We start from the raw sequence: 15928 nt of genomic DNA, 5'->3' as shown, positions 1-15928 counted from the left end.
TTTTTAGTTACAATGTTTTATTGTCTCCAGGATATTTTGTTTTCCCCCCAAAAAGATTTTAGGGGTGGTGTGATATTTTTCACAAAGGCTAAAATGCAGTGGTAGCATTTAGGATATTAGCATGCATAAAGGCAGAAATATTTTGCAGTAGGACCCATCATCTTATTTCTTCTTTTTTAAAAAAATTTTTTTGTTGCAAGATATTTGATTTATAATATTTTGCTGGTTTCTGCCATACATCAACATGATATGTGATTTTGGAGCATATTCTCTTTTGGCATAAGTCTATTCCGCTCAGCAGAGTGTTTTTGAGATTTATCCATATTGTTGAATGTATCAGTAGTTTGTATCAGTTTTTGATGAAGTAAGTTACATTGTATGACTATACCATATTTTGTGTATACTCTCTCCTTCTGATGGAGATCACTAGTGTTTCCAGTTTTTTGCTAATGTGAAAAAGCTGCAATGAACACTGTTGTAGAAATCTTTCAGTGGCTCTATGTCTTTTTAACTCTTGAATAAATTCCTATAAATGAAATTGTTAAGATACAGAATAGGTGCATCAATTTATTTTGTCTCCCTAGACCCACTGAGGGGTTAGTAGTATGGCACACGCAGGCTGTGCCCAAGCTGAAGAACACCTCCAGCCTTGGAAGGGTTTGTTGTGCAGTCGCTAAGCTGTGTCTGACTCTTTGTGACCCCAAGGGCTGTGGCATCCCAGGCTCCTCTGTCCTCCACTATCTCTTGGAGTTTGCTCAGATTCATGTCCATTGAGTCAGTGGTGCTGTCTAACCTTGCAAAGGGGCTACTAGCAAAACTGCACAGAACTTATCCAAGAGGGAGACATTATCTTATTAGCTGGAATTGAAGCAAAGTTTACTATCTTGGAATACTTCTAAGGAGGGAGACATTCTCTGTTTTATATCGGTCAGGAAACAAATCTGCCCTCTGACCTGGAAAGCTACATTATCTCTAGCTTGCAAAGCTGTTTGTTCAAACATCTTTGGAAAGACTCTGAGGTGTGTGGAAGTACCACAGAGAATCCCCACCCCCCATGACAAATTCACCTCACACATTGTGTGTATGTACATGTTAAGTCGCTTCAGTCATGTCAGACTCTTTGCGACCCCACAGACTGTAGCCCGCCAGGCTCCTCTGTCCATGGTATCCTCCAGGCAAGAGTGCTAGTGTGGGTTGCCATGCCCTCCTCCAGAGGATCTTCCCAACCCAGGGATTGAACTTGGGTCTCCTGTGACTCCTGCATTGCAAGCAGATTCCTTACCGCTAAGCCACTGGGAAAGCCTCATCTTACCCATGAGATTCTGGCAAATTTACCAATGGAGATAACACTTCATCAGCCATCCCGATTAACCCAACCAATGTAGGCTAAGACTAAATTCATCCAATTTATATTTCCTGCTGCATTCAATGAGTTGCATAAACCACAAATGCCCTGTGTCTCTAATGACCACCCCTAAGGTATAATTCTCCCCATTTGAATGGGGGAGGCAGGTGAATGCCTGGCTTTCATACAAGTACAATCCCAAGGGTACACATGGTGCCCCTGGAAGGGAAATATTTAAAGTGGTTGAGGTCCCCTAAAGGGGCATATATCAGCCAGGAGGAAGGTGGACAGTGTCTCCAGGGTGGGCCCTGGCCAACAGTAAGCTTTATAGCTTCCAGTTCTGTTCATTGTGTCGAGTCCTTAATTTGGACGGTGGTTGCTTCCTGAGGACTGTCCTGATCTGTTCTCTTTGTTCATGATGCCAACCAGATGGTGTTCATTCTCCACCCCCACCATCGAATGACTGGGTGGGGGTAGGGGTGTTGTCCTGAGGGATTTTGCATGGTCTGTGCAGATGCTGGGGCCAGCTCCTTTTCTTGTATCTGGTGCAGAATGGCAGATTGAGTGTCTGTGTGGTGGGAGAGCTCTACCAGCCATTCTGCGAGGGATTCCGGGAGGCTCTGAATGATAGATCTTGTTAGTGCTCCTCCATCCCCTGTCCCTTCTGGAGTTTATGGCTGGAGTTTTCCTCTTCACTGCCATAAAATCTCTGTGTACCATTCCAGTGGCTGGGCCTTCACATGTTTTTCCCTAATCATTTTATTCCCCACTCAGACCTTTCATTCAGAAGAGTCAGATACAAGCGGGATAAAGGCACTTTCACAAAACCTAACCAGAACTGAATCTGAACCCCTTGGGCACTCCCAGGCTGTGCCTTCCAGGCTGGTTGGGGAAATAATGAGGCATTGTGCTCAAGAGTGTTGGAACAGAATCCTGAGTTTTCAGAACTGACCTGTTTAACAGCATTAATCCCTCAGTGCCTTTGTCCTAATCATTATCCAGGAAGGCGCTGAGCCCTTTCTGGGGATAGCTGCCTTCAGTAACCAAAGAGCCTTACAGAGGTGTGAGGACAGGAGGAGATGAGGGATGTGGGCCGGAGAGTCAGTGCAGTGTAGATTTTTTTATACAAGGCACATCTTTATCAGAGTGCAGTGGTCCAGGCAGCCGGGCTCAAGATACCATTGAGTTTGTAGGTCCACAGTGGTGTGGCCAGAGTCAGCCAGGACTGACAGAGGCCGGGAGCAGGCAGAGGCAAAACCCCTTGCAATGTGGCGCCCCTCATGTGAAACAAATGGGTTAGCTTCTAGCAGGTGTCATGAGCCTGACCATCAGCCATAACCCTGGCGTCAAAATCATGGTGTCAGTCTCTGTTGGTAGAGATCAGGCATCTGGGAATTTCCCTGAGGGGCCCGGGCAGGCCAATCACGCCACAGGTCATTTCCACCATCACTGGCCCAGAGACTGGTGTTCCTACTCTGCCAGAGTCTGTAGTTCTCCACATGGCAGACCAAGCATGTAGCTCAGGTGGAGGGACTGAGTCATCTGATTTCCTCCAGTCAGAGGAGTGACCACAGCCACTTTGATTCTGCCATTCTGGCTCTGAGACTGAGCAGCCCAGTGCACTTCAGTTGTCAGCTTCGCCACACACCAGGGCACCAGGCCTCCGGGGAGTCTTGGGGAACTGATGAAGAAGGAATTCATAGGGCCAGGACTCCATCTCAGGCCTATCTGTGCTGATCATGCTCGGCTGCCTCTCCAGTGGACTCTGAACTCTCTGCTTAGTGCCTGTGGGAATGACAATGGAAAGATAAGACCCCCTCCGGACAGGGGAATCTTGAAGATCACACATCCAGGTTACTCATTGCCTAAGAGGAAACATACCGTAATCACCCCCTGTCTCCCGACAGGTCATAAATTTTTTTCGTATCTATCGGGATGTAATCACAGGCTTATCGATTATTAACTGGTTGGAACATGACCACAAGCTTATTGATTATTAACTGTTTGGAATGTAACTGCGGGCTTATTGATTATAGACTGTTTGAACACATAACATGTGAATGATGGGGTTATTGTAGTTTTATTTACCCTTCCTTTGTTTATGTAAGTCTCAAGGAAATTGGGGTGGTGGGTTTGGGCACGTACACATGGGGTATAAAAGATTTTCACAAATGCTGGTCGGGGTCCTTGGCTAAGAGGAGACTCTGGCTTGGGCCCACCGGTGTAATAAACTGCACTCCACTATCTGCATTGTCCCTCTGAGCGAGCTTGTTTCCGAGCGTGGCTATAACATTTGGTGCATGGCCCGGGAAACTCCTTACTTTGAGGAGACAGGTCTCATCTGAGGCCACCCCGAGGCTTTGTGGCTTGAATCTCCTAGAGGGGGGAAGGCGCCTCGCCCCTCTGGAAGAATTCAGCCTTTCAAAGCCCGGTTTCTTCGCTTTGCCAGATCGTGAAGGGCAGCAGGGAACTGAGCGCTCAGGTGAGGAGGAGCCCACCCAGCAGGGTGGAAGAGGGGGCCTGATCACCCCCCTGGGAGGGACCAGAAGGGAGCCGCATAGGAAACTGGTTTGGGTTGGCAACAATAGCTGCTCGGCACTCAGGTCGACGGCCGTGCCAGGGATGAAGAGAGGGACTTAGGGTTTAAGAAGGCCAGTCAGGAGGTGTGTCCACGCCGTCCTAGGGAACGTGCCGAGCTGTCGCCACAGGTTTTTTTTTTTACAAAGAGGATATCAATTTCTGCGCGCTCGTATTCTGCCCTCCCCCAGGAGGTACCCATCTGCTGTGTTACCCATCATCTCCCCTGCCAGTGGAGACAGGTAAATTGGCTTCTCGGGAAGGCCCTGGGACGTGGGAATCCAGAGGTAAGAAAATGGGAGGAAGCGGATCTAAGGCCACTGTGTTGGAGAATATGATTAAGAATTTTAAGAAAGGATTCGATGGAGACTATGGGAAGAAAATGACACCCGGCCGGCTCTGTACCCTTTGTGAAGTCGAATGGCCTTCAATGGGAGTTGGCTGGCCACCAGAGGGAACTATGGACTTAAATCTCATAAAGGCAGTCTATGCTATAGTTACAGGAAAGCCCAGACACCCTGATCAGTTCCCGTACATAGACTCTTGGCTGGGAATAGCCCAAGACCCCCCCAAATGGGCCCGTTTTTACGCTCATGGCGGGGAAGGAAAAATCTTGATGGCCCAAAAGATAACCAAGGATGAGAAGGAAATTTTACAGGACCCTGAAGGAGATGAGCTTCCCCCACCGCCATATTGGATGATGGTTCCGCCAGCTAGTAACACCATGGCAACCGGAGGAACCAGCCCGAGACCGGTAAGCCTCCCGACTCCTCAGCAGTCCCGACAGCTCCACAGGTTGTAGAGCCACCCTCCCGGCAGGCTCCAGCCTCAACTGGAGGGGCCATGAGCCCACCGGACTCTACCACCCCGGATGCTGCTCCTACGTTCCCTAAACTCTACCCTCCACTCCCAGTAAGTACTCCCGGACGAGGGGGAGGAACCACTGGAATTAAACAAAGGCTCCACTCTGCAAAAGAGCCAGAGGAAAAAATACCCTTGCAGATGCCCCTCAGAGAAGTTCAGCAACCCCCAATGATAGAGGAGGATGGTAATTATCACCAAGCTCCTGTAACCTATTACTATCAGCCCTTTTCATCAACTGATATACTTGAACTGGCAAAAACACACCTCCTCTTACTCGGTGGAACCCCAGGGCATGACTAGACTAATGGAGACTATTTCCTGCACTCATCGAACAACCTGGGATGATATAATGCAATTACTAGCATCCCTCTTCAGTACAGAAGAGAGATACAGGATCAACGCTGAGGCAAGGAAATGGTTACAGGAGATGGTTCCTGAGGGCACTGCTAACCCAGAGAGGTGGATAGAACAAGTCTTCCCCACTGACAGACCTAACTGGGACTATAATACAGAGGAGGGAAAAATCCAATTAGATAGATACCGGACAGCGATTATACAAGGACTTAAAAGGGGAGCCCAGAGGCCGATGGACATGTCTAAACTGGCTGGAATAGTTCAGAAGGGAAACAAGTCACCCTCTGAATTTTACAAGAGACTTTGTGAGGCCTACAGACTCTACACCCATAGATCCAGAAGCTAGGGGCTCCAAGATTGTTATCAATTCCGCATTCATCTCTCAAGCATTTCCTGACATAAAATGAAAGCTTCAAAAGACTGAGGGAGTTCTATCCATGTCTAGTTCTCAGTCGATTGAAATAGCAGACAAGGTGTTCCGGAATAGGGACACGGAAATAGAAAAGAAATACGAGAAGAGGTATAAAGACGAGCAGAGGAGAACAGATGAGAGGTTTGCAATGTTGGCTGCTGCGCTTGGAAATTCTTCTGAAGACTTTTCCACCGCCAAAGCAAAGAAGCACCCCCCTACCTTCGAGGTCAGGACAGCCCTCCAACCGGTCCCAACGGAGGCCACGGGCTCCATTACAGCCAAATCAATGTGCCCGATGCCGCGGGTTTGGTCATTGGAAGAATGAGTGCCCAGAAGGAAGAAGGGAAAATAAACCCCTCCCAGTTGCAGGACTCACTAACATAGAGACTGAATAGGGATGCCGGGGCTCAAAGACATCATGTCCCCGACAGCCCATGGTAACTTTAAAAATTGGGGACCAAGACATTGACTTTATGGTGGACACCGGGGCAGAATTGTCTGTGGTATCTAAACCCATGGCGCCACTGTCTAAAAGGACTGCTGCTGTAACTGGGGTTTCGGGAGAAGGAATGGTTAAGTCATTCTGCCAGCCCAGAAAATGTCAGATGGGGGGTCACCAAGTGACACATGAGTTCCTCTATATCCCTGAGTGCCCAGTACCCCTGCTGGGGAGAGACTTACTCTCCAAGCTGGGAGCACAGGTGACTTTCTGTCCTGAAGAGAGGCCCACTTTTCAGGTGGGCACAACAACCTACTTACTCTCCCTCTCTGTGTCCCCTCAAGACGAATGGAGGCTACATGAGCCCCCTGGAGATAAACAAGACCAGGCAACAGAGTTGGCGAGAAGGCTGACTCAGCTGTTCCCTGAGGTCTGGGCCGAAGATAACCCCCTCTGGGCTAGCTAGACACCAAGCCCCTGTAAAATAGAACTCAAACCTGGCGCAACCCCGGTGAGAAAGTGTCAATACCCAATACCCATAGAAGCCCGAGTTGGGATTCTGCCTCATATCAACAGGCTAAAACAGGCAGGCATCCTGGTGGAATGTCAATCAGCCTGGAACACACCAATCTTGCCGGTAAAAAAGGAAGGAGGACAAGACTATAGGCCTGTGCAGGATCTCAGATTGGTCAATCAGGCCACTGTAACTTTGCATCCAACCGTCCCAAACCCCTATACCTTGCTTAGCCTCCTCCCACCTAAGACAAGGATCTATACTTGCTTGGACCTCAAAGATGCCTTTTTCTGTATACGCCTAGCACCTGCATCACAACCCATCTTTGCCTTTGAATGGGAGGACCCCATTGGAGGCAATAAGCAGCAGCTCACCTGGACCCACCTCCCGCAAGGATTCAAAAACGCACCAACCATCTTTGGAGAAGCCTTGGCCTCGGACCTGGAGCCTTTCCAGCCTGAAAGTTATGGATGTTGGCTCCTGCAATATGTGGACGACCTGTTGCTGGCCACTGAGACCTGGGAAGAATGCTGGGAAGGGACCCAAGCACTCCTCCAATTGCTGGCAGAGGCGGGATACCGAGTGTTGAGGAAGAAGGCACAAATCTGCAAGGAGGAGGTTAAGGTATTTGGGGTTTGTCTTAAGGGAAGGCACAAGGTTGCTGGACCAATCTAGAAAGGAAGTAATTCTGAGGCTCCCCATGCCTAAGACTCGGCGGCAAGTCAGGGAGCTCCTAGGGGCCACTGGATTCTGCAGGATTTGGATTCCAAGGTACTCTCAAATAGCCCAGCCCTTATTTGAGCTCCTGACAGGGCCTGAAGAAAATCCTGTAAACTGGACTGAAAAACAGCAGGAAGCCTTTGAGGAGCTAAGACTAGCAATCACCTCCGCCCCCGCCTTGGGATTGCCAGACCTCACCAAACCATTCACCTTATATGTGACTGAGAAAGATAAAACAACCATGAGGGTTTTGACTCAAACCTTGGGAACGTGGGACAGGCCAATAGCTTATCTTTCAAAGGTTGGCCTGGCTGTCTGCGGGCGGTGGCCGCGGTCGCCTTACTGGTACGTGAGGCCACAAAGCTGACTTTTGGCCAGGACCTGATCGTAAAGGTCCCAGATGAAGTCAACACCCTCCTTCGAGGAGACCCCCACAAATGGTTGTCAAATTCCCGGATTATTCAATACCAGGGACTGCTATGTGAAAACCCCAACCTCCGTATTGAGCCTTGCCAGGTTTTAAACCCGGCAACGCTTCTCCCAATGGAAGAAGGAGGACCTACTCACGATTGCAAGGAAGTCTTAGAGGAGGTCTATGCTAGCCATCCAGACCTCCGAGACAGGCCAATTTCAAATCCTGACTGGACTCTGTATACTGATGGCACCAGCCTGGTAAAGCTAGGACAGCGACCGTCAGGCTATGCTGTAGTCACAGAGAGGACTGCTATAGAGGCCGGCCCCTCGCCACAGCACTGGTCAGCCCAAGAGCAGAGTTATGGGCCTTTGTCCGGGCGCTGCAGTTGTCAAAGGGCAAGAGAGTGAACGTCTACACCGACTCCCGGTATGCTTTCGCTACACTCCACATACACGGAGCCCTATACCGGGAGAGAGGCCTTCTAACCGCCGATGGAAAGGACATTAAGAATAAGGAAGAGATCCTGACTCTGCTAGATGCTGTCTGGAGCCCCACGGAGGTAGCAGTCATGCACTGCCGTGGGCACCAGAGGGAAGACACCCCACAGGCTCGAGGAAATAAGCTGGCTGATGAGACCACCAGACGAGCAGCCGAGGACAGGAAGGAATCCAGGGAAATCCCCATGAGAACATTTGTCCTAGCTGAGCTACCCGAGCTGGCCCCAGACTCCCTGACATACACCGAGGCTCAAAACCAGCTAGCTGAACCGGAGGGAGCCACCAAAACAGAGAAAGGATGGTGGGAACTGCCAGGTGGTAAGCTACTAGTGTCCAAAGAGATGGCCCCCTCTCTGGTGAGCCCATCTCATCGTATGACTCACCTAGGATGTGACAAACTGGAGGAACTGATCCGAAGGTATTTTCTGGTTCCTCGCCTCTCCTCTCTATGTAGAATGGAATCCCAAAATTGTAACGCCTGCTCTCAGATTAACGCCACTCCAGGGTGCAGACCAAAACCCCCAGGCATCCAATTAAAAGGTACCCTTCCTTTTGAACATCTGGAAGTGCACTTCGCTGAGATGAAACCATATCACCATTTTTGTTAACTGTTGGTCTTGGTTTGTACATTCTTGGGATGGGTGGAGGCCTTCGGAGCCTGCTTTGGGAGATAGTTATTCGATTTGGATTCCCCACCAGCATAGGATCAGATAACGGCCCAGCCTTCATATCGGATCTGATATAACAAGTAAGTAAAGCCATGAATGTAAAATGGAAGTTACACACTGCCTACCGGCCTCAGAGCTCCGGAATGGTAGAACGAACTAACCGGACACTAAAGGAGACACTTTCTAAATGGATTATAGAAACTGACTGTTCCTGGGTAGATTTACTTCCCATGGCCTTGCTCAAACTCAGGATGACCCCACGGTCCCATGGCTACTCTCCCTACGAAATTGTGTATGGGAGGCCTCCTCCCATCATAAGACAGGTAGCAACTGATATACTTCAGGTAGGAGGAGACGGGATATCGCAGCAGATGGAACAACTAGGTAAGGTAATTAATCAAGTAACTAAGTTTGTGCAAGAAAGAATACCGTTCCCCTTGGGGGAGCAAATGCATGAGTTTGTACCAGGGGACCAGGTATGGGTGAAAGACTGGAAACATGACTCACTATCCCCCCGGTGGAAAGGTCCTTATACTGTTGTTTTAACCACCCCTACCACAGTTAAAGTTGCAGACATTGCCCCTTGGATCCATCGCACCAGAGCGAAGAAGGCATACCACACTGACCTGAAAGACGCTGAGTGGACCACCCAGAAGGACCCCACCGACCCATGGGAAACCAAGATCATTCTGAAGAGGAAAAAGAAAACGAGATCCCGGACGAGCTCTCTACAGGATGGAGCTGGGTAAACGTCTCCTGCTGCTCGGCCTCACCACCGTAATTCTGAACCTGACCACTGCTCCTGCACAGGACAACGTCTTCATCTCGTGGGCACATTCTTACGCAAACTTCCACAACTCCTCCAACTGTTGGGTATGTGGGGCTATGCCCCTGTCAGTAATGGACGGACTCCCGTGGTGGGTATCGCCACTCCGTTATGGGGACTTTATACCACTGTGCTCCTTCTTAGAGCAACAGAAAGGAACTTTCCTTTCTCTCACCAATCATAACCTTTTTTTGCTCTCCTGGTGTAAGAAGAAGCCATCAATGGGCCAGGGACATATGATTGCATTTAACATGAACACCAGCCTTATGGAAGTAACAAAGACTTATATATGAAAAACAAAAAGGAGAAGGGCTCTCTTACAAAAGGGGGACAGGCCTCCCGGTACCTTGAGCAATACTACCAGGTCTGGGATGAATATTTCTGGATGACTCCTGAGAAAGGACAGTTGATTACCCCTGCTACTATTTGCTGGGAACAAAAAGAACAGAAAGTTGGATTTGGAGACTGCCCCCTAGACCCAAAAGAATTAAAATATATGGGTTATTTGTCCCCTGAACAATGTATACAAATCTTGGAAGTTACCTATTACCCCAATCAGTCTGCTCAGTGGCCCGGTTCCGACTGGAAATATAATCCTGGAATCCGCTGGGTAGCCCCCAATGGGACCCAGTGGCTCTGTGGGCTTAATTTATGGCCATGGTTACCAGTTGGCTGGGTGGGGCGTTGCACATTAGGATTTGCTTTCGCCCACGGCAGTATTAAGCCTAGCCTACACCAGCCTCCAGTAAACCTGCCTTATCTGCGTACAAGATGGACACGATCTGTGTTCCAGTGGTATGACTATCTTGCTGCCTTGTTTGTACCCTCTGTAGGGACAACGGATATCATGGTTAAGGTAGAGGCCTTAACTAATTTCACTAAACAGGCCCTCTTAGACACTACAAAAGCCATTCAAGCTTTGAACGAAGAACAAATTCAGATGAGGAAGGCAGTAATTCAAAATAGGATGGCATTAGACATACTCACAGCAGCCCAAGGAGGGACTTGTGCCATAATTAAAGTCGAATGTTGTGTGTACATCCCTGACCTGTCTGGAAATGTATCTACTGCCTTGGAGGATATGCAAAATCAAGTGAAAGCCATGTCTAATGAAAATATTCCCTTTTGGACTTCAGTCCTCTCCTGGGTAAAGGGAGACTGGTGGAAAACCATTGTAACTGTTGTTATAGTCATCTTAATCATACTGCTCTGTGGGCCCTGCTTCCTACAATGCCTTGTGAATTTTGTAACCCAGAGGTTGATAGCATTCTCTCATGTGGGTGGCAGGAGGGCTAAGGTACAATATATCCCAATGAATGATGCTCCTTATGGAAACTAAGAGCATCAAGAGGGAGGAATGAAGAAGGAATTCATAGGGCCAGGACTCCATCTCAGGCCTATCTGTGCTGATCATGCTCGGCTGCCTCTCCAGTGGACTCTGAACTCTCTGCTTAGTGCCTGTGGGAATGACAATGGAAAGATAAGACCCCCTCCAGACAGGGGAATCTTGAAGATCACACATCCAGGTTACTCATTGCCTAAGAGGAAACATACCGTAATCACCCCCTGTCTCCCGACAGGTCATAAATTTTTTTCGTATCTATCGGGATGTAATCACAGGCTTATCGATTATTAACTGGTTGGAACATGACCACAAGCTTATTGATTATTAACTGTTTGGAATGTAACTGCGGGCTTATTGATTATTGACTGAACACATAACACGTGAATGATGGGGTTATTGTATTCACCCTTCCTTTGTTTATGTAAGTCTCAAGGAAATTGGGGTGGTGGGTTTGGGCACGTACACATGGGGTATAAAAGATTTTCACAAATGCTGGTCGGGGTCCTTGGCTGAGAGGAGACTCTGGCTTGGGCCCACCGGTGTAATAAACTGCACTCCACTATCTGCATTGTCCCTCTGAGTGAGTTTGTTTCCCGGAGAGTGTGGCTGTAACACTGAAGACCCCAGCGAGGCTGAGATTTGCTTTAGGCTGGGAAGTAGAGTACAAAGCCAAGGAGCTTCTGGCAAGGTCCCTGCATTCTTTTCTTTAATTGATTATAGTTGATTTACAGTATTGTGTTAGTTTTAGGTGTACAGCAAAGTGATTCAGTTATATATTTCAGATAATAAGAATAAATATATATATATTTCAGATAATATAAGAATCTGAAATATATATATATTCTTTTCCATTATAGGTTATTACAAGATGTTGAGTATAGTTCCCTGTACTATACAGTAAATCCTTGCTGTTTCTCTATTTTGTATATAATAGTATCTGTTAATCCCATTAGTAACCATAAGTTTGTTTTTTATGTCTATATTTCTGTCTTATAAATAAGTTCATTTGTATCATCTTTTTTTAGATTCCACATATAAGTGATAGCATCTGATATTTGTCTTTCTCTGACTTACTACACTTAATATGACAATCTCTAGTCCATCCATGTTGCTGCCAAGTGTCATTATTTCATTCTTTGTTATGGATAAGTAATATTCCATTATATCTATATATATTACTATATATGTATATATATCACTCCTTCATCCATTCATCTCTTGATGCACACTTATGTTGCTTTCATGTCTTGGCTATTGTAAATAGTGCTGCTATGAACATTGGGGTGCATGTGTCCTTTTGAATTAGAGTTTTCATCTTTTCTGGGTATATGCCCAGGAGTAGGGTTGAACTCCAGCATTCCTGGATATACCATTTCCATTTGAAGAGCAAGGCTTTTTGGTCCTTCCTGCCTTGTAAGTCAGGACTGAACTATTTGCCCAGCGAAATGGTCTCACACTCACACATTTTCATATCACTCACAGGGAAGCAAAACCCAACACAAAACCCAGTGTGGTTCCTTAAGTCCTCTGGGAATTTCAGGTGCTATATTATTTTTTTTAATATTTATTTATTTGGCTGCACTAGGTCTTAGTTGTGGCTGTCCAGATCTTTGATCTTCATTACAGCATGCGGGGTCTTTAGTTGCAGCATCTAGTCCCCTGACCAAGGATCAAACCCGGGTCCCCTGCATTGGGAGCATGGAGTCCACTGGACCACCAGACAGATCAGGCAGCTGGGCGTTATAGTCCCTCAGGCATTATATTAAATATAAGTAAGAGGGTTTTGTTACAATTGCAAGAGTACAGAGAATATTTAATGGCAACTCTTCACATCAAAGTTGAGAATGCCTCCTGAATTGGGCACAGTATATTATCCATATGCACATTTGAATTTACATGAAAATACTTGAAAACGGAATAAGTTGATATATAACCACAACAATAATCATTCAGTCTATGGCATCAGTGGGAGTTTATTTTCTAATTTTTAAAAAAATTTTCAAAAGAGGGTCATCTCCTATAGTCTCCCAGAGTAAAATATAGCTCAGAATCAACCTCACACTGCTACACTGGTAGTTAAGAAATTTGCCCGTCTTGTGAACTAATGTCTGAAAAAATACCTGAAAATTACTGATATATAAGTTTTTGAAAATTATATTTACAGCTCTAAGTAATTAACTTTATTATTTTTTTAAGAAAAAAAGAAAGGTCGTTCCTGGACAAGAATAAAAGCAAAATCGAGAAACATACGTCGAAAAGGTAAGCAGCGAAGTGAAGTAGTCATACCTGTTTAGCTCATAAGACACTGCTTATCGTATTCCTGTAGTCTCTTGAGGACAATAATAGTTTTCTAGCTAATGTGTCAGTTAGGATACAGGCCAAGACACTGTAACAAAGAGACTGCCATATATACTGGCTTCAACAAAATGGTTTATATTTCACATGTGCAGTAGTGCAGAGCTAAATGGTACAGACACTGCTGTCCTCAATACATGGCTTCTTTCCTAGGTCAAGAAATTATTATTAATTTGGAGAGATGTTCCAAAGAAGCCTCAATGAACAAAGCAGACTATATGTGTATGTGTGTGCAAGTATGTGTGTGTTAAATATATGTATAAGCATTATGTGTTTTTACACCTCTATAAATCCTTATTTATACATATTCATCAATCTATATATATAGAGAGAGACAGACATAGATACATGGAAAAATTAATGTCAGTACATCCAAAAAAAATATGCAGTAGTCATTGGAATATAGGTGATGTTTATATTTTTATGTTTTTTAAAGTTATATGTATAAATTCAAAATATTAAACATGTTCAACTATTGTAATGGAAAAGTGTTATTTAAACAGCAAAATGTGCAAAAAGAAAGGTCTAACAGGATATTTTTGAACAAGGTAACTGTGGCTTTCTCCAGATGGTGATATTTCAAGCAATTTTTATTTTCTGAGTTTTCAGTAATGTGTATGTATTACTTCTCATCAGACCCATGAAATCTTGTTTATTTTAGTAGCAATTTAAGGAACACTCTTCCTCTAGACAATGAGGACTGGACTTCATTTTCCTGTGAAATCATTTTCACATGATTTCCAGGTTTTTTTTGGCCACACCCTGTGTCATATGGGATCTTGCTCTCCTGACCAGGGATCAAACCTACACCTGCTGCATTAGAAGCTTGAAGTCTTAACTACTGGACTACCAGGGAAGTCCCTGATTTCCAATATTTGAGTCAGTAGATCTATGTAAGATTTTAGAGTCCAGTGAAAATTTATTATTTGTCACCAATCTATATATCTTATGTTCTTGCCAATTTCTGTGGCTGCCCTATTAGTGGGATGTGTATAATATTGTTCAGAAAAAAAAAAAAAAAAAAGTGGTTGCATCCATTTTAAGAATGATTTATTTTCAAAACACTAAATATTTGTATTTAATCCTTTTAACATTTTCATACAGGTCTTTGTGTCCACAGATCAATTCTAAACCACATTTCCCCTAAGTGTAATGAAATCTTGTACATAATTTAAAAGTCGTCCCTCATAAATAGAAAATGCTCTGGACACCTGCTTGAGATCCCTTGCCATAACTTTCTTTCTTGTCTGAGTGCACAGTTCAGGGGGTTCAGAATTAAAACCAGTACTCATTGCTTTTCTTTTTGGATACTTCTGAATTGAACTTTTTGTTTTCAATACATGGTCAATGGTAGATTGATACGTTTTAATGTATTTTTACAATTACACAGCCGTAAGGTATGGTAGCTTGTAATATACAACTTATAGAGCACTTTTGAAAAACTTTAACACTTGACCTTCACAACAACTCTGTGATGAGACAGAGCAACAGTAGTAGATCTATATTATGGAGGAAGAGACAGAGAGAGTTAAACAGATTTTCATGGGTTTCTGGCTCCTAGTTCGTATTTTCCCCACTGTCTTATACTCTCTCTCATAACATTCCTCACTTGCTTTTCATCTCACATGTCAGCTGTTTTTTGCATAACTCTGTATTTTCCCCTGCCTAGCCCCAGACAACAGCAAAACTGATGACCAGCCAGCCCCAAGTAAAAAGATGGTGAAAATGCGCCTGCAGGACCCTGCCAAGATCAGGAGTAAGACTGTGACACTTCTATTTTGCCTTGAAGGATCAACAGAAATTTTGCTATGCTTTTGGGGAACACAGATCTTCCCCTGCACATTTTTTTTTCTAGTCAACCTTACCAGTCAATTTGACCGCCATGAAATCTAGACAGCAAACCCATTTGAAGCCAACTTTATAAATCGTTTGCATTTATATCATAGCTCTTATCTGCCCAGGATCTAAATTTTTTTCCTCTGAGTTTTATCTGTTTTCACAAAAATTCCTTTATCTCACATCTTTGGTTTATTAAAATGGCTAGACTTTATAAATTGTAAGTAGAAAGCAAGTTCATTCTTTCATTGCCCTTTCAAATCAATCTTCTATTAGTTAAGTTTTTCCTATTTGGGAGCAGGTCATAGAGCTTTCATGTTCCCTTTTCACAGGAATAAGAGTCTTTTCCAGTTATTGAGGGTCCTTTCTAGCCTGGTATTAAGACTAGTTTTTTCCTCCAATTCAAAGCACCTCCACTCTTTCCTCCTGAGTAAGCTTGGTCTGAAATACCTATAGTGAAGAGGCGGTATAATTGAGGTCTTTTCTCACTCTCTCTCTTGGCTCTATTCCCGCTTAGGAACTGCTAGTCTGAGTCATTCAGGATTGGGAAAGTGGATGAGAGAGGAGAGATCAGATGTGGTAGCATCTTACCCGGCAGGCACAGCTGTGAGTTGACGCTGTGGAGAAAAGTCCACAGTCACTAGCTCTTTTCTCCATATGATGCTTTCATCAACTTGACAGTGAGGGAAGAGGTGAGATCAGGCCCCCAGCTTGAAGTTTTGGGAAAGAAATATAGTCTGTATATGAATGAAGATTTAGTA

The 15928-nt window shown here is 45.2% G+C and overlaps 1 protein-coding gene across 9 annotated transcripts in view; it reads left to right on the top strand.

Annotated features, from left to right (window-relative positions):
• LOC122698565 (nuclear body protein SP140-like protein) overlaps positions 1-15928 on the top strand; it is a 90402-nt gene that overhangs the window by 56319 nt on the left and 18155 nt on the right. For all 9 annotated transcript variants that reach the window (XM_043909733.1, XM_043909730.1, XM_043909732.1 and 6 more), the window contains 2 exons: positions 13173-13235; positions 15001-15087. In XM_043909733.1, the coding sequence (XP_043765668.1) occupies positions 13173-13235; positions 15001-15087 (150 nt within the window). The remainder of the gene's footprint in view (positions 1-13172; positions 13236-15000; positions 15088-15928) is intronic.

This window comes from Cervus elaphus, chromosome 8, assembly GCF_910594005.1.
Source record: "Cervus elaphus chromosome 8, mCerEla1.1, whole genome shotgun sequence".
Taxonomy (NCBI): Eukaryota; Metazoa; Chordata; class Mammalia; order Artiodactyla; family Cervidae; genus Cervus; species Cervus elaphus.
This window is presented reverse-complemented; position numbering and strand designations above follow the sequence as displayed.